The sequence below is a fragment of the Rhea pennata genome, chromosome 1 (genome assembly GCF_028389875.1).
Source record: "Rhea pennata isolate bPtePen1 chromosome 1, bPtePen1.pri, whole genome shotgun sequence".
NCBI lineage: Eukaryota > Metazoa > Chordata > Aves > Rheiformes > Rheidae > Rhea > Rhea pennata.
Window position 1 is genome coordinate 86,620,845 of NC_084663.1, and position 25,454 is coordinate 86,646,298.

The window sequence follows — 25,454 nt, forward strand, 5'->3', positions numbered from 1 at the left end:
AACTGGTCACTGGCTACAAAGGGAAATGACTGCATTGTCTGAGGTGTCTGCTTTTTGGGACACTGACATGTAAAAGGAGATAATTCTGTACTAATAGGCCTGGGACAAATGCTACCGTACTTGTGAGAAGGAAGGTAAAAGCACAAACAAGGTATGGCCAAGAGGTGCTTCAGTCAAATCTAGGGCTCTTCGTGGCAGCAGGGGCTTGAGCACTGATGCAGTATTCCTGGAAGGAAACAGCTGAAGTGCTGGTCTTATTTGAAACACAAGTGGATTCACAGCAGTGTAGTGCAACAACCAATGGTATGAGTATACTTAGTAACTTTGATTGAACAAGTCAGATAATTCTGAAGTCCTTCCTAATTTGTATCGTTTCTTCCATTTACTTTGTTCTCTAATGAAGTACTCTAGTTATAGTCTAGGTCAGTCTTTATTTTTGCATCCCTCAGTCTTCTTGTAGAGATCTCAAAGAAAAAGATCCAGGTAATTTTCCCTCAAAGCCCTGCAGTGCAAGAGCCTCAGCAAGGATCAAATACATTTTTGTGTTTGTCCTGTGTTACAGAAGCAGAACGGTGTGCTTACACCTGTGAACAAAACTGGAAGTAGTTGCATTAAGTGAGCATTTTGTACTCAGTTTAGTTTGGCTGTTCTTAAAAAAAAAAAAAAAAAAATCCCCAACAACTCTCCCCTAAGGAAACCTTTGTATCAGAGCATTTTCATGCACCTGCAAAGCCGTGAAAGTGGCAGCCACATCAATTACTGCCTTTCTTTGAAAAGATATCAAAAGACAGCTTTGCAATACTTTTAGCCTGGTGTAGAACTTCCATTTTGTCCTAATTTAAAGTGCTGCAAGATTATAAGGCAGTTGAGAGAAGACTGCTTCATAAAACCAGTTTTATTTTTAAAGACAGCAGCAGATGGTTCCCTCAGCACACCCGGCGGGCTGAAGATCTGGTGATGGGAGTTGTTTTTGTGGGGGTTTCTTCTTCTGTTAATTCTGCTGGGAATTCTAAGAGAGTAAAACATGTGTCAATAACCAGCACTTGACTACCTCGAACAGAGGAATTTGCTGGCAGCCCAGACAGTGATCTAAAGTCCTGAGTGCCCTCTGCCCACTCCCAATGATCATCTGTGCATAGGAGAGCATGCAGCAAGCAACTGAGGATGTGCATTACACTGCAGCTCTCAGCCTATGGAAATCCTTAAGGGGCCAAGATCAGTCTTCCTCTCCCTCTCCCCAGTTTATTCTTTCAAGCACATGTATAATGTCTTACCATCCTCAGAACTGTTCTCCTCATCACTGGAGAAGGTGATAATAGGTTTTTTGGGTGGACGGCGCTTTTGGGTACACTTATGGTTCTTATGGTTTCGGAGTGCCCGAGGTGGAGGTGTGACAAAAGGTTCACCCACATTACTGTTGGCTGTGCTCAGAGGCTGGCGGTGTGAGCCTGCCAACAAAAAAAAAAAAAAGTAAAGGCAGCAGCTGTTTTGTCTGTAAGGGTGAGGAAAAGGCCCTACCTGTCTCTACTGTACTGCAGGATTGGGAGGAAGACTGCGGTCCTGCAAAAGGAATATACCTTCCACTGGTCTCCGCTTGGCTGGCTCTGGCAGTAGAGTTTCATTGCCTTCCTGGCATGTCTCTGCTGATTCCAGTCCTCGGCTATTGCAAGCTTGCAGCTTCTGCTCCAGTTCTTCAGCCAGAGCCTGATGGACGTGTAAGACAGTGGCAAAGAAAAAGGGGATTGGGAGGAAGATATTACATCCATAACACAACCATTAGCATTTCTGATACTTTGTTGGGGGGTTAGGAACAGCCATACTTATTATGGAAAATTGCAAGTTTTTCTAATCCTTGAGTGTAAAAGCAATTGTGCTGTCCTGGCTTGGACACTTTCCCCCATCCTTACCTTGGACTCAGTTTTGCTGGCTGCTCTGCGGAATCGAAGTAGCACAGCTTGGAAACAACTGTAGACAGCTGGGTCTTGGAGCTTGTCTGCAAAGCAGTCAAAATTGTCTTGCAGCTTGTGAAGGCCCCGTTCCGTGAGGGGAAGCAGAGTAAGACAGTGAGACAGATCCCGATATTGACGCTCAGTTCTGGGAAAGACAGAACGCCTTGGATCATATGTGAAGGTACATAAAGATGAGCACATCATACTTAGAATAATAACTGAGCTTGCCTGTAAGCAAGTAAATCTCATGTTCAGCAGGGGAAAAGCACTGCAGGAAACGCTTTAGCCCCACATGCTGCAGTTCTGAGTGCCATTCCATATCACCCACTTAACAAGGGACATTGTATTCCATCAAATACAGTGATTTAGTTGTGCCTAGTTGTTTTGTCAGAAAAAAAAATTCACTGCACCATTCAAGAACACAGTCACTCATTTAAAAAGTGTCACAAGTTACTGTTAGCTAAGAGGGTAAATATAACCAGCCAAGTGAGAGGTCTTCCTGAAGAGAGCCTCTCTCCCGGCCAGTAAGAGGCAAAAAGTAGGCCATTTTCATTAAGACACAAAGTGAGAAATTGACAGAATGCTCTATCAAAGTGAAGACTAGTTTCAGATTTCAGTGAAAGTTGCTATTAAAAAGGAAAAAAATCTGAACTAACCCATTTAATATAGCTTGCTGTGACAGAATGAGAAGAAAAGCTAGGCCAAAGCCCCTCTTATTAAGACGTACAAAGCAGAGGGCCAGAAGTCTTTCTCACATACACTCTTTCAGAATGCACTGTCCAAAAGCAGATGGATGGAGAACAAAGCTGCAGCACCAAGGCCTTGCTTCCACACTTGATATTTGGCATGTAGCTATGTCTGGAATTCCACAAATGTCAGAGGGAAAGGTGGCTGCAAAATTTTTTTCTGTAAGATCTCTTGTTGTAGCCTGGAATGAGAGTCTTGCTCCAGCATTACCTCTGTGTGTTAAACTGATGATCTTTGTGGTACAGAACTATTAGGACACGTTAACAAAGCTGAGGCATGGCTTACACTCAGATGGTTCTTTACAAATGAAGTCTAAAGAGCTCAGTGTTCCCCAGAGGCAGTTTTGGAGAGAGGTGCCACTCTCCATTCCAGCTCAGAAAAAAAAAAATCCAAATATTACATTTCTGGGGAATATAAAACTCCCTGAGGTAACTGAGCAGGTCACATACCCAGCTACTGTGTACAAATGGCCAAGATAAGCAGACACAGCTTAAACCTCAAGGGCAAAGTCACAACAATGGAGAAGGAAAAACCACAGGAATGGAAGAAGGCAGAGTGTACCAAACACAGTAGAAGGTAAAATGAAGATAGTGAAAATACATGACAGAGGCAGATAAACGTCTTATCTTCCTTCTAAAAAAAGTATATTTCTGCATCAGTGAAGTTCATTTTCCCCTGCTCTCCCAGCTGTAACAATAGAAACTCAGGAAGCAAAATGATGTCTCAGAGCCAGGGATGGGTCCGGTACAATACATCCACAAGCACCATAAGCAAGGCAAGCACATCTTGCAGATAGGGCACAGGTGTAAGTGTCTTATGGCACAGGCACTCAAATAAGGAGATGGAGTCCAAAGTACAGAGCTACTTCTGAGCAGCCCATGCACAGAACAGGGACTGGCCTTTTACCTAGGTGGTTGAGAACATGTCACACAGGACCTGTGGGCTGGGGAAACCCCAGCTCCTCAACTAAACACATTCATTTTTTAGCTAAGATGCAAGGGAATGGCCTATGGAAAGGACCAAAACACTGGAGTCAGTCTGCCTCCTTGCATAACAGTAACACAGCTAATTTTAACAAAAGCTCTTCCCAAAGAAAGGTGGGGAGGGTAAAGGGCCAATCAGTGTAACACAAGCAGAAGCCGTAACAAGTTATACATACTTATTCAAGCATTTTTAGGAGGAAGAAAAAAAAAAAAAAAAAAAAAAGAAGGAACTAATCAAAAAATATTTCAACTTTCGCCTTCTTACGACGTCGGAAATATGATAGGAGTCTGGTCATCACCACTGAGTAGAAGTAGGTTTATTCTAACAATTCTTGAGCAACAGACTGATTTATCTGTCAACAAAATTAGAATCAAAACTCACCTGGAAGTCCGGAATCGCTGACAAAGTTTCTCTACCAAGCTCTCTGTCTGCTTGTCTTTTGTGATATATGAGAACAAATGCCTGAAAATAAATAAATAAATAAAATCAATCATGAGAGCCCAGAGAGGAAACTCCATTTCTGCCTATACCATGGGATGTTTGCAGCTGTCCTACCCAGTGATCTGATGGGTGGTCCTCCAAATATGAGGTATACAGAGAGCTCTGCAAGCCTCAGACTTAGTTCAGGAGAAGCTGTAAGCATACACCTATTTCAAATAGCAATCACAGTCCCTACTAGGGGACAGCCACTATGGCATAACATATAATTAAAATGCATATTTGCCTAAGAGCAGCCAGCAACACCTGCTAGGAATGTAGCTAAAAGATCCAGCTAAATCAAAATACCTTGCAAGCAGAGAGAAGTGCCAATGTCTGCACGAGGTGCAAGGCAGGAGGGACAGAGAAAGCTGCAGTGTCTACTTCCTATCAGCTCCTTCCAGTTTTTATGGAAACACAACACCTCCAGACAATCTCCTTGCCTCACAGCTGTGCTGACAGGCTGGCATGCCAGAGAAGCAGACCATGTAGTATTTTTCTTTCCTCAAAAGTGTTCCTTTTTAATATTAATATTGTGCTGGGGTCCCATTGCTGTAATTTGGATCAATGAAATGATGAACTTTTTACACTGAAGTGGGAACAAAGCCTAACAGAACTTAAAAGCTAACCAGATTCCAGACTTTTCTCAGCTTCTTGAGGGAGGGAAAAAGAATTATATATATAAATGTATGGACTTCAGAGTTAAGTTTTCTGTATTTTGCATATCATCCTCATAAAAATCGTTGGATAATTCCTCTGTATTAAACAGGCACCTGGCCTCCCCTTTTTCTTACACCAACATTTCTGTTAGCTTAAGCTCAGTCAAATTGCCAGTGCTCTGGATATAACTGCTTTACATACATCCTCACTTGGTCTTCGTTTGTTCCATTTACAAGTACCACACTAAGCTTCTTTACTTTTTTTTGTAATGAAACCCTATCCTCAAAAACCTTCCTCTGCACTTGCTCCTGCTTAAATTTATCTTTCTTGAATCTAAGTGACCAGAACCGTGACAGAGCTCCAGACAAGGTCTCACCAGTACTACCAACACTTTCCTATACATAAACTTGAAGCACACCGTTGGCTGTAAAAAAAAAAAAAAAAAAAAAAAAAAAAAAAAAAAAAAACTTTTACTTAAACTTTTTAGCTGTAACTTTATAACATGGTTTGAACGATAATTTCTAAATACCCATTCTTTTACTTTTTCTGCCAGTTTTCATTTCAGTTTATCACTGTTACCCTCACATTTTCCATGAGTTAGTTCTTCCCTTTAACAATGATGCTCCCCAGCATTTTGTCCATCAAAGTTTTCACTACCCCTCTCTTTTTTAATGCCTCCTTATTCTCCAGTCTAGTAAGTATCCCTGGAGCATAAGCCACTGCTTCCTCCCTAGCCTGTGCTTTTGTCCACCACAGTTTGTAAGTTAAACCCTATCCTTTCCATGCTACAACCATTTCGTATCATGCTATATGGAGAAACAGTTCCGTTTCAACTATTATGCCCTACTGTCCTGTCTAAAGTGTATGACTTGGTGGGCTAACAGATGATCAGGTCTACCACACAATTCTGTAAAATTCATTAGCTTCAGACTAATTTGATACCTGCCTTCTTTAAGGTAATATTGCTTTTTCTCTTATTTGCCATGTACCTCCAAGTTCTCTCCCTGTATGTTGCTGGAGATCAGTTAAGTCAGTCTATAGCTGCCTTAACTACACCGATTCCTCTTTCAATGTAATGTAACATTTATTATTCTTTGTGGTGATGTCTGTGGTAATACCTCCAGTTTGAGATTATTAAAAACATACAGCTGTGTATCCTTATTCTTTTCATTTACATCTTCTTCACAATGTTTGACTGTGAAGATTTGCTTCTACTTCAGATACTGACTCCCCCTTATATATGTACTATCAGTAGCCATACGTTGCTTACCTTGCTATTTCACATTATGCTCCTTACTGAAGGCTGAAGCAAAACATTCGTACACTCTTGCAGCCATAAATTATTTTCAGTCTCAATTTCACTAATTTCTCACTAATAGACCTTCTGAGTGCCCTGCAATTCCTGCCTTTCCAAAATTCCATCTCTCTTCCTAAATGCACTGGAGTCTCATGGATGGAAAACAGAAAATCGCTGGAGGTTCTACTGTACTCTGCAGCAACACAAATGTTTGTATTTTACCAGCACTTCCCTCTGCAATCCACAGGGATTCAGACAACTCTGGGGAAAAAAAAAACCCACGTGGCTAAGAATCAGAAATGAGTGGAAAATGTCTGTAATTCACTCACTGAAGAGGTTCTGTATAAGCTAGGTTAAGTCTTAAGAAAAATTGAGACCTCAGTAAGCACTCTTTGTACTGCCTATAAGCAGCAGATGCCCTCAGACTGCATATTGTAATAGGTCTCTACAATATAGAGTAAAGCTTTAAAAAAACCCAAAATCTATTACCTCAACTACAGTTTTTTAATATTGCTACAAAAATTTGATAGGTCATCAAAATGACAAAGAGGGCAGAGGTCTTTAAAGACTGTTGTATTCTCCATATGTTGCACATCTCTGTTTCACACATCAAAACCAACAGGATTTTCCTTTTTCTAGGAGGAAAATCCTTTCGAAAGAGTCAATAGAAAAATCTCTTTGTGGAGTCTCTCCTCACCCTCAACTACGTGACTCTTCAGAAATGATCCACCTTGACATGACTCCCATTTTAGGTGCAGACTGTGAAAAAGATCAAGGAGAACAACGGAAAAGCATTTTGTATATGTCACTGAAGTTTCTGTTCCCCTGATCTGGCATCCCCTTTGCATAAACAGAGTCCTGGACAAAACAGGTTTCCCCTAAAATACCTCATAATAGTACGGAAGGATTCCTCGTCCACGCCGCAGTCAGGATCTGAGAGACGACTGATGATGTCCGGAAGCAGGTTATAGATGGCATTACCCTGTGAGGGACACAAAGTTCTTTATGAGATACAGAATTAGGAAGGATGGCTCAAGCCAAGCCAGAGAAGCTGCCCGTCTAAAATTCCTTCTCCCCACCCCAAAGCTACTGACTGAAATCATCAGCTTCTTGAAACCAGTCATACACAGCCAGCCAAACCTATCTGAGGCTGCTAGGCTCCTAAGTGGTAACATTTGCTACTATTCTTGCCTGCTTGAACTGTAACTGCCTCAGATTTAGGTTTCTGTGTCACAGAGCCAAGAGCAGCTTTGCAACTTCTCAGAGACAATACATTATCTGAGCCCTTAAGTTGGGGAACGCAGCTGTAAGGCCTAAAGGTAAAGCGCAGAAAACTGTTTCAGAGCCTGAACTAGATGCAGACACAAAAGCAAAGGGATGAAGTGCAGATTTGGAGCCTGCCTTCTGATATGAATGGATGAGGTCACTTTCAGCAACATCAGAGTTAAAACAAAACTAGTTTTGCAAGATTCCCTTTATTTGCCCCCATTTACGCAATACAGAGGAGAGAGACGACTGCTCCAGCCACTGATACACCTTCCCCAGCACTCCTAACAACCAGCCTCCCTCAATCCCTCTCTGCTCTTGTTCATCAAGATCCTCAAATGTCCACTTGCCTTGTTGGAGAGTTCACTGAAAAAGTTCTGAGCCAGTCCCACGATTGCCTCCTCTGGATCTATGAGCAGAGCTGCCATTTCACTCACTTGCCCTTTCACCTTTACCATGTCTTTGAGGATGAGGTGAGTCATCACCAGTCCAGCTGTCTGCCTCACATTTTGGCAGGGGTCCCGCAACCTGATGGAAACAGTTGCCACAGTCAGCAACTGAGCATCCCTGAACTACTGATATCCCACAACAACTTGCTCCACAGCCCAGGTTCATTGTATCCCTGCTCTAACATCTTCAAATTCGGGCTTCTGGAACACCCCGACCTTCCAGAAGCCCAGTGTCACCCATCCATCACCTCACCCACTGCTCCCAGCAACGAGCACAGCATCACCTGGCATAGAGATGTGATGTCCAAGGTTCCACCAGATTGGGGAAGCGGATGGCCAGATCTCCTGCTGCAATCATGAGGTTGGATCTCACACCAGGTAGAGTGGACTTCTCCATCATGGTGAACAGCAAGCGCAAATGGGAGTCACAAAACTCAGAGCTGATGGGATAGGGTGGAAAAAAAGAGAAGATACAAAAATCCTTTCTCAGAAGCTATATTGAAACAAAAGCTAAGAGTGCTCTTTTTTATTTATTCCCTCCACAGCAAAGGATTTGCAACATTTGCTTGTGCTTCAGTTACCAGGAAGAGCTAGAAGAAAATACCATTATGGTTGGACATTACCTGATCATGCAGACTTTGCCAAGAGTCAGGGCTGCAGCAGCTGAGAGTGCTGGATCACTGTAGAGCCCGGGGTTGTTGCAGATCTTGAGCACCAGTGGAACAAAAGCAGAGAACAGGTGTTTGCCTAGACAGTGAGAAGGAAGAGAACAGATCTGAGCATAGTTCAGACATCCCTTTTTAAGGAGAATTATTTTGTCTATCCCAGAACTCCTGGAGACTAGACAAACTGGATAACTTACTTTTGCCATTGAAAAAAAAATCTTCTCCAGAGGCAGAACAGTAAAATGGACAGCCTACACCAAAGTTAACACTGAAGAAAAACTACAGTTCCCTTCTGAAGGAAATTGTCTTCCTTATTTTGGACCTGTTACCCATTACATCTGGTACAGGTTGCCTAGAGAGGTTGTGGAGTCTCCTTCTCTGGAGAGATTCAAAACCTGCCCTGGATGCAATCCTGTCTAACACGCTTTAGGTGACCCTGCTTGCACAGGGGGTTGGACTAGATGATCTCCAGAGGTCCCTTCCAACCTCAGCCATTCTGTGATTCTGTGATATCTGCTCTTTCACATACAGCAGGCAGAGGCAGTGTTCTTTACTGGCAACTACACTTACCATCTAGAAGCTCGGTCTCACAAATGCTGCGGATGAGCTCAGCCTCAGTATCATCAGCTGAGGCTCCCACAAGGCCCAATTCCTCCTCCATAGTGGTCTCATTTCCTGTGCTCTGTGCAGAAAGGAAGACTGTGAAGGAGGGAGTTATGTTGCCTGTCTTCTTTTTCCTTTTTCTTTTTTTAAATAAACAAACAAACAAAAAATAGTGTATTCTTCTCTCAAGAGAGAGGTGCTTGTGTATTACCAGAAGCATGACTAGAGTCTGGAAAAACAGGCTGATGGAGAGTCTTAAAATCCACTTTTCCCTCAGATTTAAATGAAGCTATGATGAGTGATCCAGGATTTGCCAGTCCATGTGCCACAGACACAGGACACAAGAAGTCTAAGCTACTGAAGCTACTAAGCAGAGACAGAATCAGACACATCTACCACCAGGGCCAAAGTCCAACACAACTCAAGGGACTTGCAAAACCTAGAAGCAAAAAGATTAAAGCAGCCTTCAAACTGCTAATTTTGTGAGCAAGAATATGGTAAACCTTGTAGCAGGAAAAACAAACAAAAACCCACAACACAAGGGAAGTAAAGAAACAAGGTCTTTGCATAAAGGACCAAATTTGCATCCAGTTGCTGCTTCTGGAAAAGCCTCTTAGTAATCTCCTCCAGTATGAGAAATGATAGTGACTGATAAGCAGGATGAATGATGAATTAAAGCATAGTGTCTCTGGACAGAGTAGTGTAGGCATCTGACAAAGACTGGATACCTAGGGATACAAGATATTTTCCTTTTCTCTATAAGCCTCAATGCACTCTGGAAACCATCCTGAGGCAGCTCTAACCAAACAATCTGAGTTTTTCTATTATGCAGATCTCGTTACAAAGGCTACTTCCATCATTATGTCTGAGAGAGGTTAGAACCCTCAAGCACTATGGATCAAGGTTCCAGAAGCCCTTCTGCACAACTTGGGGCACAAACAGAGGTTTTTCATCACTAGCAACTATTACAGAAGATTGCAATGTTAAGGAAGGAGGTAGTGGGGAGAAAGAACGTGGTTACTGGGAGCAGGAAGATAAACCTGTCCAGGACATGACATTTCATTCCCAGCCCTCTCTCTGTTCAAAGCCCAAGGGCAGCCAGACAGTTTTACTGAACAGGGTCAGTCAAAAAGATCTCAGCTCCCTGTCAATCCTGTATTACTGTACAGCTCTATACACAAAGCATGTGTTACCCAAGATCTCACACATCTTCAGGACTCTGTTCCCCAGAAGTTTGCTGGGGAGTGGTTGGGACCTGAGAAGCACTGCCCAGAAGAAAAAGCTCAGTTCTCACCCGAGGTCTCCGTTTCTTTGCGCTGCCTTCAGAATGCTGCTTGGCCTTCTGCTCCTCCCTGAGGATGCGACGTCTACGTAGCTCTGTGCTCACAGATACTTCCAAATACACTACCTGCTGTAGTGCCACCTGCCCCACAAGGGACACCAGGTGCATCAGCAGGAAGGTAGGGAGACTGCTAGCACTATCAGAGACTCTGCTGGGAGAAGCCCCTGGCTCTGGCAGAGAAAAAGTACTACAGTTCAGTGTAGATCTAGATTCCTCCCCCATCAGTTACCACCAAACCTCACTGACCCTACATCCCATCCCCATGCTCTACAGACCTCTTTCCTTTTGCTGCATTCTCATCCTCCTGCACCAATAGCTTCATGAGCTCCTCAACTCTGTGCCCTCCCACCATTACTCCAGGCCACTTGATCACAGAACAGGAAACCATTGGTACAGACTTCAGCAGCTTTTTCCTCACCTGCTTTCTGCGCATCAGTATCCTGCAGCTTCTCCAGAGCCTGGTGACTGCATGCCTGCAGGATGTGAGCACAAATCTCCTCTGGTCCTTCTGCTAGCTGGTAGATAAGTGTTACTGCTGTCTCCATGAAAGGAATCCAGTGACCATTTGGCTGGGAAAAGCCTAGTGAGGGGTAGAGGGAGCCAGGTGTCACACATACAAGCAACACCATAGTCTGTCTCACATCCCCACCTCCAATCCTACTGCTGACTTGAGCTCACCTTTACTTACAGCCTCACTTAGGCTGCCAAAGAGCATGTGTGTCTGTGGCAGCCGAAAAGGTGCACTGCTCTTCCCCAGTGCTGGCTGCAGAGAGAAGAGATGAGTTACCCTTGCCACACAACAGTCACTTCCCCACCCCCTTGCCTTCCCCAGAATTTAATCTTCTTACATGCACACTGCTAACCAAAACCATGTTAGGCTCATGGGAGAGACATTCAGTACTGCCCAGCAACAAAATACGCAGCAGGCACATTATTGTCACTTTTCAGGACATGGTGGCATATCAGGCAAATTTAAAGCTTGGCCAAAGGATGTTCCCAAGCCAACCCAAGCAGTTCTATGACTTTCCCTTAAATCAAAATGGCTCCTTTGGAATTGTATGTTATTTTGTTCCCTTGTTCTCCACAAGGGCCAAGAAAAGAGGAAAACCCTTACAGTATCTTCAGAGTTATCCAAAGTTTTCTGTAAATCAACAGGATGCCCTTGCCTAGGGTTACTCCAGAACCACAAGATCTTGTTTAAAATACCACCTCACATTTGGGCTGATACAAATGCTCTGTATCATTTCCACTGTGTTTTAGGTTGAGAAAAAGAAAACCCAGAGAATTACTAAGCTGAGTATGACAATGCCTGAGATATCGCAGCACATCTGTAGCAGCCTGATCAAGGTACACTTGACTGAAACAAGCTACTGCTTGAGGAATTAACAGCTTTCAGGAGCTCAAGACAAAACGTCTCAATTCACTACAATCCCACACTCCCTACTGAAGTTTTGGACTTTTTTTTTTTTTTTTTTTTGGGGGGGGGGGAAGAGACACGACCTGCCACATTCATTCAAGTATCTATACTTCAGTTCCTTCTCATGTAGCAACTTAACTGTAGAGTTTGCAACAGTTTTGGAATAATGCTTCCTTCCTTCAACAACAGGAATAAATGTCGCAAAGATGGTTATAATGCAGTTTTAGAGCTCTTAAGAATGCTATAATATACACTAATTCAGGAAGGTCCTACAGTAACGTCCCCAGTGGATGGGACAAAAACAGAATATCTGTTCTGTGTGAAGAAGGACTGCTTTATATGCAAATATTCTTAGCACATGTTTTGTGAAAGCTTTCCAGACAGTGCTGCTGAAGGACTTTAGCCCACTTCATTTCAAAATATTTATTTTTTATGTTATGTTTATCACATCTCTCTCTTCTCAGTATAAACCACTCTTCTTTTTTCTTCATTTCTGAAAAATGATTGTTCCAACCCCAAGGACAGGCCAAGAGTCTTACCTTAGGGTTACTGGCAAGTTTGGAGATGGCATTGCACACTTCTTGAGACAGACGATAGTCTTCACATACCTTCTCAGACAAACCTACGGTCACCAAGACATCCAGGTTGCTACCTATGATCTCTGGCTTCCCTCTGTGAAATGGAGGGGATGGGGGATAGTATGCAAGTTGCTGCTGAAAGTTTACAGTAAGTATGTAAAACCAAGAGATACTCCCTGTGCCTTGGAGAATGCAGTAGTTTGAGTTTGGGGGGGCCAGCGAAAATCCACCAAATGACTTGAAATATAGCTATAGCAAGCAGTGTTCCACAGAAGCCAGTATAATCTGTATTCTCCTAAAAGGACAAGGTCTCTGAAATAGGAAAAACTGGGCATAATGACTCTTTATACAGAAAGAAGATTCTTGACTCCTCTTTCCTATCAGGAAGGAGTAAAACTTAAAAGGATAAGGAAAAACAAATCTTGGAAAGTATAAAAGAGCCCAGTTCAGGACTGCTGAAATCTAACACTTCATCCCCCAGCATGTCTGTATGGGAGGAGGGAAGGGGGAGAAAACAACCCCTCAATATACAGTTAATTAAGAAGGTAAGAAGTGAAAGTAATCAATTTAAACAGACATCTAGAGGACAAAAGCAAAATCACTCCACAGATTCATGAAGAAGGCAATGCTGTTCCTTTACATACACACACACACACACACACACTACTTGACACAGGAATTCATGCAATACTCCTAAAATCTACAGTTTTGTTTAAATCCCATGATTTTAGGGAAGCAAATTAATTTTGAGATTATGTCTACAATTCTGCTGAAAGTACCTGGGATGTGACAGTAGAAACACCTTGAAAGGAATGTCTAATATTCAAGTTATGGAGCTGGCTGCGACATCAAGAAATGGCTCCCCCTCTAGGGCCAAGAACTTTAAGATCATCATTATGCAGGCCTGTTTTTGACTGATGGACTGGAGCAGGAAGAGCAAGGAGGAACTAGTAGGTAAGCTCAAGGGCTACTTGCTAGGAAACTTAGAAAACAAAAACCTCACAGTGCAATCACATTCTTTTTGCCCATAGAAAGAAGGGAAACAAATTCAATTCCCTCAGTGCCAAAGGCTCTAGACATCCCTTTTCAGCAGCTTCTCATTGTTCCTATTCAAACACAGATAAAGCTGCAGAACTGTGACACAGTAAACCCTGTGAAAGGATGGACATTTAGAGCACAAAGTAAGTAACATCAGCGTACTTATTCAGACACCCATGCTGGTAGGACCCACCGCACCAATATTAACTCTCATTATCCCATTATCTGATTACTATTTTTAAGGCTGCAAAGCCAAGCATCAGCTGATGCAGCACCCACAGTTCTTACGATAAAAATCAAGTCCCTGTACCTCTTTCCAAAGGGTTACACTGCCTGCACTCACCGTGCCATCATCCCCAGCAGCATCACAGCAGCACGTCGTTCCAGCAATGAGCACTGAGACTTTTCTGTGAACTGCTCCCAGAGCAGCTGGATCGCAGCAGGTTTTATTTCATCTTTCTGCACAAACTCTGATATCTGTGAAATAATTGAAATAGAACAAGTAGGGAGAGGCAGGGGAGGATGAACTTCATAATCCAAACCCATACAGACATTTAACTACAGTGAGTACCATTTTGAATAAAATAAAGATCTAAAATCACAAATACAAACTAAACCCAGGTAAGGAAAGTACTCACTATTTCTTCTAAGCATTGTATTGTTCCTAGTGAGGCATCCACCATGATGAGAGAGAGAGACTGCACCAGGCTCTGGGCCCTTGCCCTTTGGGGAGGTGTGTTGGGGAGGGAACAGCAGAGAGAAATAGAGAGAGAGCAGAAAGAGGGGTGGGGGGAGGGAGAAGAAAAAGCAAGTGTCATGATTACTTTCCTATTCAGAGCGCTGAGGCCTTATCTTTGACAACAGAGCTGATTCTTGAGAATAAGAAAAACTGCCCCCACCATGAATGGGAGGTCTCCAGGCCACCCAGCTCAAATTCAAATGAACACAAATGGGCTCAGAAGTCCACTGCCCTGTGTCCTGCCACTGTGCTTGCTGCTCCTTGCTGTACTCCACACAAAGGCCCAACAGGAGGCACTCACTAGCCACTTCCAGTTTCTTCTCAGCCACAAGTCAAAATACTCTTCCTTAGGGCATAACGAAAGGCCATCTAATTATGAATGAATAAGGCCAGAGTTCAAACTGCAGGAGAGCTGTCTCCAGTCAATATTATCAAGAGGAATCAAGAAGCAGAGGGTGCTTCTTATGGCCCAAGTGATGCGCAAGGACATGGTGTAATGCATCTCACCATGAATCACACTTAAGCCAATGAATGTGCATCCAACAGGATTTGTACGAGGCAAGTGCTGGCAAGGGGCAAAAGCACGTCCCTGAGACACGTATCCTCTCTAGCATGGAAGAAATAAGCAGGCAAGTGGCAACCAGCTCCTACCCCAAACCTACAATAAGGATCAGCAACAAATAGAGACCACAATAATATCCTCCTATCCACCATACATAAAGATTTGTAACAGAACGACCAAAATTGATCTGAATGAATTATGAATAGAAACATATATATGAAAACACTCCCTGCCCCCCCATCCCCCCTCCAACCTCCTACATCCCATCCTCTCCCCCCCCCCCCAAAAAAAAAGCTGCATAGAGTGGGGAATAGTAAATACTGAAAGCCAAGGACATGAACACCACCAAGAAAACTGGTAAACATAGAGGAATGCATTGTTTACATCAGAAGCAGAATGCTGGAACTCAGATAAAACCACAGCATATAAGACAGGGCATAAAGTCAGCAGCAAGCCTGAGCTCTGGTAACAGAAGATGACCAAGTTCACAGCACACTTATACCATTCTTATTCTGCTTATCCCAATGGGAAGAGAGCCTATAGCCATAAGATACTCAGAGTGAGAAAACAGGGAATGGTCAACAACCTTTCCCAAGAAGGATGAAGCATGTAAAATTCTGAGATAAGGGGTCACCCCCCAACAACAGCTGATTGCCTGTGTTTAAAACACATATCCAAAAATCAGCTCATTACTGCCAGTCAAGAATCCAGATGACATGACAAACATTCAGCAGCCCTTGTCCTCTGTAGCACACAGTGATCCTACCCAGGTCATTTGGACACACACATCTTGGTACTTGATACAGTGTTTTGTGTGAAAGCAAGTGCAATTTAAGGGAAAATTAAACATGAGCGATTGAAATCAATTTCATTTAAAATAATTATCAGCTTTCCCTTCCATAAGGTCTCACATTGAGTTCTGCTGCATTAAATTTCTTACACCTGAACCCTACAACAAAGCAAGAGCAGAAGCTCAGCAATATGTTCCACAGGAATATTAGGATATCCAGATGCATAAGAACGTCTGAAACTGTACAAATGTTGAAAACAGCTCAAAGAGAAAGCCTCTTCACTAGCTGGTACAGATCACTCATTTCAGCTCAGTGAAGTGTAGCAACTTTAATTTTACTTCCTGTCCATATCCCATTCCAAAGGCTCCCCAAAAGGAGGAAAAACAAAAAACAAAGTGAGAAAAAAAAGTCTCATTAAGAGCCCATACCTCTCTGAATCCCCACGTGGGCTGAGATAGAGACGCCTGTAAGCATTCAGCACTGCCTCCTTAATACCAGGCTCTTTTGACCATATGAGGGGGAGCATCCTGCGGACTCCAAGCACTGCCTGGGGGACACTGAACTGTGAGACTGTCACAAAGAACTCAATAGCTTCTTGCACCACTGCAGAGGGAAGAAAAGTTACATTAATGAAGTTCCTTCCTATCTTCATTAAATGTGCCACTAAAACAAATTCATAGGTATACTGCTCTCACAGCTAGCCCTAAAAGCATCTAAGATCACTCTTAATGTCTGTAAAAGCCCTCAGAATTGGGGCACTAGTACATAGATCTAGATGTCCTGGTGGAAACAGGCACTGGTTAACAATGTTAGAGCTAGATGTAACATGATGTATCTAGGAGAAAAGCACAGAGGCCACAATCGAGAAAGCACAAAATTTTATTCTGGGAAACAGCAGCTTCAGGAAAAAAGATCTCATGGTCACAGCAGATAAAAGCAGCTGAACATAAGTCCCAGTTCAATGCTGTGACAAGAACTAAGTTGTCTAATGTATAAATGAATAAGAAATACTGCATTTGATTCCAGCTTGACTACTCATGGAATATATTGTCCATAAACAAAACAAGAAATCCCCAGTAAGTGGGAGATGATTCACAGAAGAGCCATACCAATGGTTAGAGGGCTTATACAACAGTCTGTAAACCTCCAGTAAGCTTATACCTGTATGGACAAGATACCTGAATAAAGAGGCTGTATGCCTATGGGACATGTAAATATTTGTATCTAGACAAACTGGTATGCTTCTCCTGCCCTCAATCAGGACAGAAGGCACACATTTTTACAAGAAAAAATAAAATTAATTCTTTAAATCTTTAATTAAAAAAGTTAACCCTCTACCCCACAGCAGCATACCATCTCCAGAGGGGAACAGGCTGGCTAGCTGGGTTTAGCCCAAGTTACAAACTTTTGACAATATTACACGTGGTGCAGAGAGAATGGGAGTTTTTGCTAAAATCTCAGTAAATTCAGGCATTCAACTTGCCTTTCCTGCACTACAGGATAAGGCAATAGGGAAATGGGAAGTAAAAATTGCCCAATCATAAAAAAGCCAACAACAAAACCCCCACAGGTTAAAGTACCAGACGAGGGGCGCCCTCCCAGCTTTGAACTTCAAAATGATTTGTAAAACAGTGAACTCAAAGGAGTTCGTACTTGTGTCTGCTAACAGCCAACATCCAAACCTTGCTGGAGAAGCCAACGTGCTTATTATGGGTAATGTGTGAGTTCTTAATACAGGTGAAGTGACCACCAATGAAATCCCAGATGTGTTTGCATGAAGGTTTGGATAGCAGTAGGGTGCTGTGGTGCCCAGACCAACCCACACTTCAGAACTATGTGAGTGGTTGGCAAGCAGATGGGGCAGGGAAGATGGGAGAGCAGGGAGTTTTTATGCTCTCCACTTCATCCACCCCTAATGCTGATTCATGTCAAGCACCAAACAAACCAACTAACCAACGAAGAAAAATAAAACTAAAAACCAACACTCTAAACACTTGGCCTCAATCACGCACAGCCACCAGATCATAGTCCCAGTGTAGCCCTCTCATGCCTCTGCAAGACATCCTTTAGATGGTGCTGCTGTTCCAATGCTCTGTAAGTGACTGCGACATCTGCTTAAAGGGGTAGCATTCCCTCCAACCTCTTCTCCTTCCCCTGGAGGCCCATTACACCCACATCTCCTTGACAGCCCAGGGGAGAGACCTGGAAACTCTAAATGGGAGAAAGCGCCTAATAGCCACTTCACATACCTGAGACAGAATTTTCATACATCATCTTGCTGATCAGACTCAGGGCTTCTGTGATTTTCATTGAGAAGTTGTAAGCATCTTGCAGATACTGCACCAACATTTCCTGTTTGACCAGATCTGTTTGAGGCTGCTCTTCTAGCATAACATCTTTGATCACAGGACTACTGCTGCCATGTGAGGCATCCTCAGTGTTCTCACCTGGGCATAAACCTGCACAGCAAGAACACTTGTATGTGAACAGGTTTGGGGGTATAAGAAAAACGGGCACAGCACAAGGCATTTTAACCTTCTCTATCTACCCCACACCATGATCTTCCAAGAGCCAGGAGACTCCCACTGAAATGCAAATTCTGATATCAGAGTTAGCTACGAAGAGAGAATCTCAGCATACTGTATAGCAAATTCCAGTAACACAATGTGATGCACTACAATACACACGCTAAGATAGGGTTGGAGAAAGTCACGATTCAAAATACCCAAACTCCATTAAAATGCTAAAGAGGTTAGCCTGAACTTGACAGCAGCCCCAGAAAGTGCTAAGCACCTGTTCCAAAGCAATTACCTGTGTAGAGTCTCTTCAAAACATCCAGGATTGTGGCCTCCTTGTTTCCCTCTTTGGGGCCATTGAAGGGCTCCAGCCCCTGGAAGTGACATAGAGCCTTCTGTGTAAGGTGAATCGCACCCCTGGATAGTGACATTGCACAACAAAACGTCAACAACCAGGTAAGGGAGAACACAAGGAAAACCAACTGAATTTGCCCTGGACACACAGGAAAACAGCTCAGCATCTTGTTCTGAGCATCCATACATTATTCTGTAGGAAAAGACAGAGGTAACTTGAAACCTTTACTTTACCCTGGAGCTCAAGCCTTCTATCAACAAAGAGCAAGAGGCTAACATATCACTTTAGATAAACTCTTTCTCAAACTGCAAGAGACTTCTTACTTGTAGTTCAGTTTCCTCAGCAACCCAGTAATTCGCTCTGATGTACGCTCTGCTGTTTCCTCAACTTCCAGTACCTCTTCTTCCTCTCCCTGCAGTGGTTGAATGAGTTGTTGCATGACAGCCCTAATCTCTGGCAGCATTGCTTCCCACTCTTCCTCTGGGGTGATCACTGCAGCTATGAAGAAACAATGGAGGGAATGAAGAATACAGGCTCAGATGACACCTAAAGGCAGGGAGAAACTCTTCTGGAACTTAGGAATTCTACACTTTTTTCACCAAATCCCATGTGCATACACTATTCCCATCACTAATCCTATCCATACTGAAGTAAGGACAGACAAGAACTCTTCACTATAAAAAAAGAAAGCACTGAGGAGAGAAACGACAGGGAAGACAGAACCATCATGTGCTATTTATTGCTTTGTAGGCAGCAGAAGATCCAAAACTATCAATGTTAAATTACTATTTGATCAAATTTCTGACTGAAATAGTCCTTGAATGGCTGACAACAGAAACCTGGGAGGATGTTCATAGGTATTTTCAGTACTTACCCTGAAAATAGGATACTTAGCCAAATTGCCTATTGATCTAGGTACGGCCATTCTTATATTCCTTTTATTACCCCAGTGCATGAAACTGAGTTCACTACCAGAATTCAGCCTCAGTCTCACACGAGTAAGACCTGAGGCAAAAGTCACCACAGCCTGAGAGCAAATGCAAGACACCAGTGAATCAACCCTGAGGGAGTCCTGCTGGCCAGAGCACAAGGTTCACCCTGGGAAAGGGAAACAGAAAAAGAGGAAATTACCAGCTGTGGCTCTGTGCTGATTTCTCATTTCTTGCAGCTTCTGCACCTCTTTCTTGAGTGGTTCAACTAAGTCAGTACAGCTTAACTGGAAATATCAGGAACAGAAGAAGAAATATATTACTTTATCCTTCATTTTCTGAAACAGGAATAGCAGACTCTAGCCACCATCCCAGAACAAGAAGTGCTGTAAATTGCCAGTCTGAGGTTCAGAAGCTCATGAAAAGTTTGAGGTATTCATAAAGAGTTGTAGCTCTGTACTGCATTTCTTAATGCCTAATCCTGATCCTATGGAGAGAAATCCCAGAGCTGACTCACCTCAAACTGATACAAGTTTTTCACAAGAAAGATGACATCCCTCTTAGCCTTCAGCATACCTATCAGTTACACCAAATGATGGAAGAGCCAGGGAACGTAATACTTGAATCTGGGAAATCCAGAAGGCTCCAGAAGTCAACAACTATGTAGGCCTTCTCAGAAAACAAAGAAAGCCTACTGTTCCTGCTCTAGTACACTGCAGATACTCAGCATGCAAACACACAACTAGCATATTCAGCACACTAGTAAGAATTACCTTGCAGGAGAATGGATTATTGGATAAAAACGCAGCCAAGAGCTGGATGGCATTTTTAACAACCACCACAGATTTGTCTTTGAGACGCCCAACAGCCAGAGATACCACGGACTGGAATCGAGTCAAAGGCAGAGCCTAGTGCACAATGAGAACATAGACAAAGGTAACCAAAAGGCCTAGAAATGCATGGAGAGTTACTTTACTGCAAATGTATTATTAAATGCACATGCTATTCTGCTTTGCCTTAGGTACTGAAAGGCACAGATCGCAGAATCATAGAAAAGTCTAGGTTTGAAGAGACCTCTGAAGATCTTTTGGTCCAACCTCTGTTGGAAGCAAAGCCCTAGATTAGGTTATCCAGGGTCCTGGCAAGTCTTATGTATTTATAGCTAGGGAGATAGTTTCCCTTAGCAATGTCCAGAAAGAGAACATGTAAAGTGATCTCTTTCTATTCTCTCCAGGTAATAAGAAGCAGCATATGCTTTTTGATTCCCCCCGTTTCCTCAATCCTAGGATCTTTGGGCTCTTAAGCGAAAAGAAATGGCAGACACCATACAGAATGCACACAAGGACAATACCTTTCCTGATTAAACTTCAGTCTCTGCAAATAAAGGAGAAAGTAACAGAGATCATCCTTTCTCTTTTCTGCTTTCTAAGGAAACCGAGACAACGTCATCCCCCCAGCACGGACTTACCTTGCACTGAACGATTCGAGTAAAAAGCTGCAGTACACGACTGCGCACAAATCCATTGATGTCACAGATATGCGCCTGCAGTATATCCAGGAACTGGTCCCGAGTACCACGGGCAGCTTCCTCTAGCTTGTCACCATTCAGCACCTTCAGCAGTGCTTCTGCCACAGCTGTCAGAATAGCATTTCGCATCATGTAATTCTGTAAAACCAGATTGAATCAGGAACAGAAAAAAAAGACATGAGTCGGTGTGCAAAGAAAGACTGCCCAGAGCTTGGAGCTTTTAAGTCTCAGATTCCAGCCTTAAGTTAAATAATTTCTCTATTATGGACTTTGTATTAATCTTGGCAAACATGGCTGTGCCTACAAGGTAGAGAGACAGATATCCTGCCCTGCTATCTACCTCAGTCCTCAGACACCAAGGACTGATGTAAGAGGCACTTATAGCTTTCAGGGACAGTTTAATACAAGTAACACAAATCACAACCATCAAATTCATTCAGTATTGAAGAATAAGAGACAAAAACTGGGATCTCAGACCAGCAAGCAGCATCCAGTTTTATCTAGTGTATGGAAGTAACAGCCAGACAGTTGATGTCACGGTTTCTGCTTTCTTTGTATCTTTTAGATAAGGGGAGAACCTACTCCAAAGGGCTGGGTTTTGTTTCTTCGTCTCTGTGAAAGAAGTTCTGTTTTCACATTAAAAAAAGATACCACTACTTAAACCATTCAACTTTTCTGGACAGGTAAAAAATAGCTCCCTTTCCCAAACATACCTCTCCATCCAAGTGACGTAGCAGAACACTCATGTTGGAGAGCACCACAGCTGGAATTTTTTCAGCCAGTTCAGTTATAAAGACAGCATAACCCTTGATTCCAGAAGCATCACGGGCCAGATCCTGTGGACATTTCTGTCCAATTTCTCTGCATAGAAAGATGGAGTGAGGAAAAGGGTGCCCCAAATTGCTAGGGATAGAAGTATTGGAAGAAGCCTTGGAGTATTTTTCTCACCTCAGCAGTTCGCCCACCATGCTTTTCAGACCATACTCCGTAGCCCAGAGGCTCACAGCCTGAGCAAACACTGGGGCTACATGTTCAAAGTGCTGCAGCATCTGTGTGATCTTCAGAATGCCACCTATCACACATGAGGAGGATGAAAGAGGTCAGAGAAAATAACTTGGAATTGCTTCCGGAAGAAAATGGAAAAGCAGGAACTCACTGAACATGTGATCATAATGAACCAAAGCCGCAGCAAGCAGATGTGTCACTGCCTCCCGTGTGGCTCGATGCTTCTGAAGACCAATACTTGGGTTCTCCAGGATACGGTAGCAGCTTCCAGTCATTAAGCTAAAACCACAGTACAGAGACAACCAGTCTCCTCACCATCACACCAATGCCATTCTAGCAAATTGCACTAGCTGAAAGTTTCTCTTAAACCAGAGGTATTCTAAAGCATCCCTAAGAAACTGAACAACAAACATCTTAATTTTAGAGGCCTACATGAGGAAGGGAAGTTGTTCCTAAATATCTTGCTTTTGCCCCAAAAGTGTTTCCTCAGTCTCCTAGAGATCTGCACCTGACAGAACTGTAATACTAGCTCATTAGCAGGCTTAACAATTAACCCTTTCCTCCACAAATATACTGCCACCCAACTCACCCTTACATCCACTCCATCCCATCACTTCCCATTACTCCCTTTACCTGACAAATTCTTCTTCTACCACCAAACCACTCCAAAGTCGACGGAGATCCAGCTGCAGCAGCTGTGTGAGCAACCGTATGAGCGGCTCTCTCTCCTCTTCCCAGGAGAATCCATAGGCCTTAGCACGGTTCTTTTTGTTCTACAGAGGGAATTATGAGGTACTCACATCAATACCTTAACAACAGGAAAAATGCCATCACCATTCTGCTTACCTTAAACGTGAAGCTGACTGTCAAACTCTATAGCTCTAAGAGGTGTACAGAGAGATGTGTAAGAAGGCTATAGGCTCATACTGCAGAATTCAGCAAACTTACACCCACTTCCATCTTGTTTTCTCCTCAGTCCCCTCACCTACCTTTCCACTAGGATCCAGCTCCACCAAACCACTCTTGCAGGTTTCCATTTCAAAGGCCTCCACCAGGCCAGTCAGCAAATAGCAGCTCATCTTGAGAGCATTGAGGTGAGCAGCACGGTCTGCATGGCTCAGGCCAGAATCACCCAAGATGGCAGGAAGGTCATTGGAATGACGAGACACCACTTGAGAGAGGTAGAAAAATCATAAGCGCACCTGACCAGGCCCTTCAGCCACCCTCCTGTCTGAGAATTACAGCAGTTATCAGATTACCAAAGACCTGTGCTCACATCTCACCAGCTGTAATATGGACTGCACCCTGCAACCCAAACCGTGGAGACACTTGCCTGTCCTGTTCCCACAGCCCTGGTCAGCTCAGAAGCACTCACTCTGAGTTGACACATCCCAGCAATGCATCATCCAGGGATACAGGGAAGGGGATTTGCTGTTGGCCTGCCCTTACAGCGAACACGCACAGCTCTGCATTGTCCACCAAGATTACAGACCTGTATTGCTGGAATGGGCTGAGGGTGCAACCCAGCTAGTGAGTCACATTAGCCTTTATATCATCATTGAGCTGCTGAAGGAGAGTAACTTCTCCATTATCCCTGCTTCAGCCCTAAACGGCATGTACTCACCTTGCATCATCAGTTCCAGGGCATCCTCCTTGACGGCAGCACCCACAGCTCTGAAGTGGCTACATGGCAAACATAACACGTAAAGGTGCTGGGTAAACACGGTCAGGGAGAGCCGTGACCGTCGGGGCGCACCAGCCTCTCCCCGCTCTCGCCCCTCCGCGCGGGCCGGTTCTCGGCAGCGCACCCGCCATCCCGTACTTACTGGAGCAGGCTGTAGACGGGGTCGAAGTGCTGCAGCACGGCCAGCGCGCCTCGCGTCCGGAAGGCGGCCCGGAAAGCTGCAGGGAGACATTGGGGGGGGGGGGGAAGGGGGGACCCGCGGTCACGGCCACCAGCCGGCGGCAGGGCCAGGCCAAGCCGCATGAGCAAGGGAGAAGGAGAGAAGATTTTGCCTTTACCTGCGAGTGGGGCTGCCAGCTCGCGGGCAGGCAGCACCTCCTGCACGACATAGCGCCCGGGCCCGGCGCCCCGCAGCAGGTCGCCAGGGGCCAGCGGCAAATGAAACTCCCACGACAGAGACGACATGGCGACCCTCAGCCACCGCGGCCCCCTCCCACCCGGGCACTCAAAACAGCGCGCGCGGGCAGCACTCGCCCCGCCCCTTGCCTCGCCCTATCAGCGCCAGGCAGCCCCGTCGCGCGCCAACGCCTCACCCAATCGCCGGCTCCCTTTCCTCCCACCTCCGTCGACCGTTAGCGTGACGTGTGCCCGACGGCCGTTTCCCGACAGCCACAGCAAGCGGAGGGAGCAGGGCGGAGCCGAGGGCCCGGACCGCCGGGGCGGGGCCGAGCCCGCCCGCGGGGGCACCGCGATGGCGGCGCTGGTGCGGGCGGCCGGGTGGGCCCTTCTGGGCCGCGGCGCGCCCGCGCGGAGCATTCACTGCGGTGAGGGGGCACGCTCAGGGGCGGCCCGACTCGGGGTCCGGTCTGGGCTCTGAGCGCTGCCCACTGACCGCCCCTTTCCTCTCCCCTGGCAGGGCAAGCCCGGGTTCCCCACGTGAAGGAGCCGCCGCAGCCGAAGCAGGTGGATCGCTGGACAGAAAAGCGAGCCTTGTTCGGAGTCTACGACAACGTGGGGATTCTGGGTATGGCGCCCTCCTTCCCCCCACCGTGGCCTTAGGGCGAGGAGGGGAGGGAGGCCGGACCTACCTGCAAGCCGTGGGCTCTGCGGGGGAGGGTGGTTGGGGCCAGCTCCTTCCAGGGTCTCTCATTCTCTTCTCTCTGTCTTTCTGTTCTCAGGTGACTTCAAGGCCCACCCTAAGGACCTCATTGTGGGGCCCAGATGGCTGCGAGGCTGGAAGGGGAATGAGCTGCAGAGGTGCATTCGCAAAAAGCAGATGGTGGGAGATCGAATGTTTGTGGATGACTACCACAAACTCAGCAAGAGGATCCGGTACTTGTACAGGCGCTTCAATCGCACCGGGAAGCACCGCTAGGAGCATCCATGGGTTTGGCACATGGAGCGTGGTTTTGTGGCGTCGCACTCTGAATAAAATCAGCTTTCCTACAGGTGTCTCCCAGTGCTTTGTAAAACTTTTACTACGCATTTCCAGGCAAGCCCCCAAATCTTCCTGCTGCTCTAGGCCTTAGCTCCTCTTTGTGAGTTCTGCCTTCTTATCCATCTCTGATGTACTTCTTACAGTCAGCTGTCCAGTCTGTGTCTTTTACTTTTGAGAGTCCTCCATTCTTGGTCAAGCTTCCAGCTTTCTTTCATTTTCCAGGAGCTCTGGGTCCTTCTTGGCAATTTCAGTATTTTTTGTCATAGATTCTTCCCCATATCCAAATTCATAAGCTAGCCGTAAATGTGCCCCCTAATACTCCTTCCTGCTGTCCCCCTTGCCCTTCACTTATCAGTGATTAATACTAACTGAATGATTCAAACGTTAGTTGAACTGCAGGAAAGCCTCTCTTTAGAACAGGATTTGTCTTTGTTT

The 25,454-nt window shown here is 44.7% G+C and overlaps 2 protein-coding genes and 1 non-coding gene across 3 annotated transcripts; 1 reads left to right on the forward strand and 2 right to left on the reverse strand.

Annotated features, from left to right (window-relative positions):
• Nucleotides 1–884: 884 nt before the first annotated feature.
• NCAPD2 (non-SMC condensin I complex subunit D2) lies at nt 885–24,046 on the reverse strand. Its single transcript, XM_062572621.1, has 31 exons — nt 23,920–24,046; nt 23,724–23,799; nt 23,522–23,580; nt 22,887–23,068; nt 22,531–22,670; nt 22,049–22,176; nt 21,841–21,964; nt 21,606–21,753; nt 20,833–21,030; nt 20,138–20,272; nt 19,567–19,651; nt 18,759–18,933; nt 18,376–18,497; nt 17,814–18,023; nt 15,993–16,167; nt 14,111–14,195; nt 13,816–13,949; nt 12,396–12,528; nt 11,118–11,202; nt 10,858–11,019; nt 10,392–10,609; nt 9,065–9,176; nt 8,453–8,576; nt 8,114–8,269; nt 7,731–7,908; nt 7,002–7,096; nt 4,062–4,142; nt 1,908–2,094; nt 1,578–1,704; nt 1,275–1,448; nt 885–1,009 (listed from the first exon to the last, which is right to left on the reverse strand). The coding sequence occupies exons 1-31, from the start codon at nt 24,044–24,046 to the stop codon at nt 927–929; spliced, it is 4,218 nt and encodes a 1,405-aa protein (XP_062428605.1). The 3' UTR covers nt 885–926.
• On the reverse strand, nt 23,143–23,461 carry LOC134135798 (small nucleolar RNA U85). The gene has a single exon (XR_009957382.1). It is a non-coding gene; the product is annotated as a small nucleolar RNA U85 (small nucleolar RNA).
• Nucleotides 24,047–24,289: 243 nt separating the features above from the next.
• MRPL51 (mitochondrial ribosomal protein L51) lies at nt 24,290–25,027 on the forward strand. The gene is made up of 3 exons (XM_062594808.1): nt 24,290–24,405; nt 24,498–24,605; nt 24,760–25,027. Exons 1-3 carry the CDS (start codon nt 24,333–24,335, stop codon nt 24,954–24,956), a joined length of 378 nt encoding a protein of 125 aa, XP_062450792.1. The 5' UTR covers nt 24,290–24,332; the 3' UTR covers nt 24,957–25,027.
• The last annotated feature ends 427 nt before the right edge of the window (nt 25,028–25,454 follow it).

Bases quoted from the DNA above. Each gene is read 5' to 3' on its own strand.
- MRPL51 (XM_062594808.1), top strand. From the start codon at position 24,333: ATGGCGGCGCTGGTGCGGGCGGCCGGGTGGGCCCTTCTGGGCCGCGGC. The intron at 24,406-24,497 runs GTGAGGGGGCAC...CTCCCCTGGCAG, and splicing joins CGCGCGGAGCATTCACTGCG to GGCAAGCCCGGGTTCCCCAC. The intron at 24,606-24,759 runs GTATGGCGCCCT...TTCTGTTCTCAG, and splicing joins CGACAACGTGGGGATTCTGG to GTGACTTCAAGGCCCACCCT.
- NCAPD2 (XM_062572621.1), bottom strand. From the start codon at position 24,046: ATGTCGTCTCTGTCGTGGGAGTTTCATTTGCCGCTGGCCCCTGGCGAC. The intron at 18,934-19,566 runs GTAATTTCCTCT...GTTTCTTCATAG, and splicing joins TCAGCACAGAGCCACAGCTG to CTGCAGTGATCACCCCAGAG. The intron at 4,143-7,001 runs GTATTTTAGGGG...ATTTATTTTCAG, and splicing joins TCCTTCCGTACTATTATGAG to GCATTTGTTCTCATATATCA.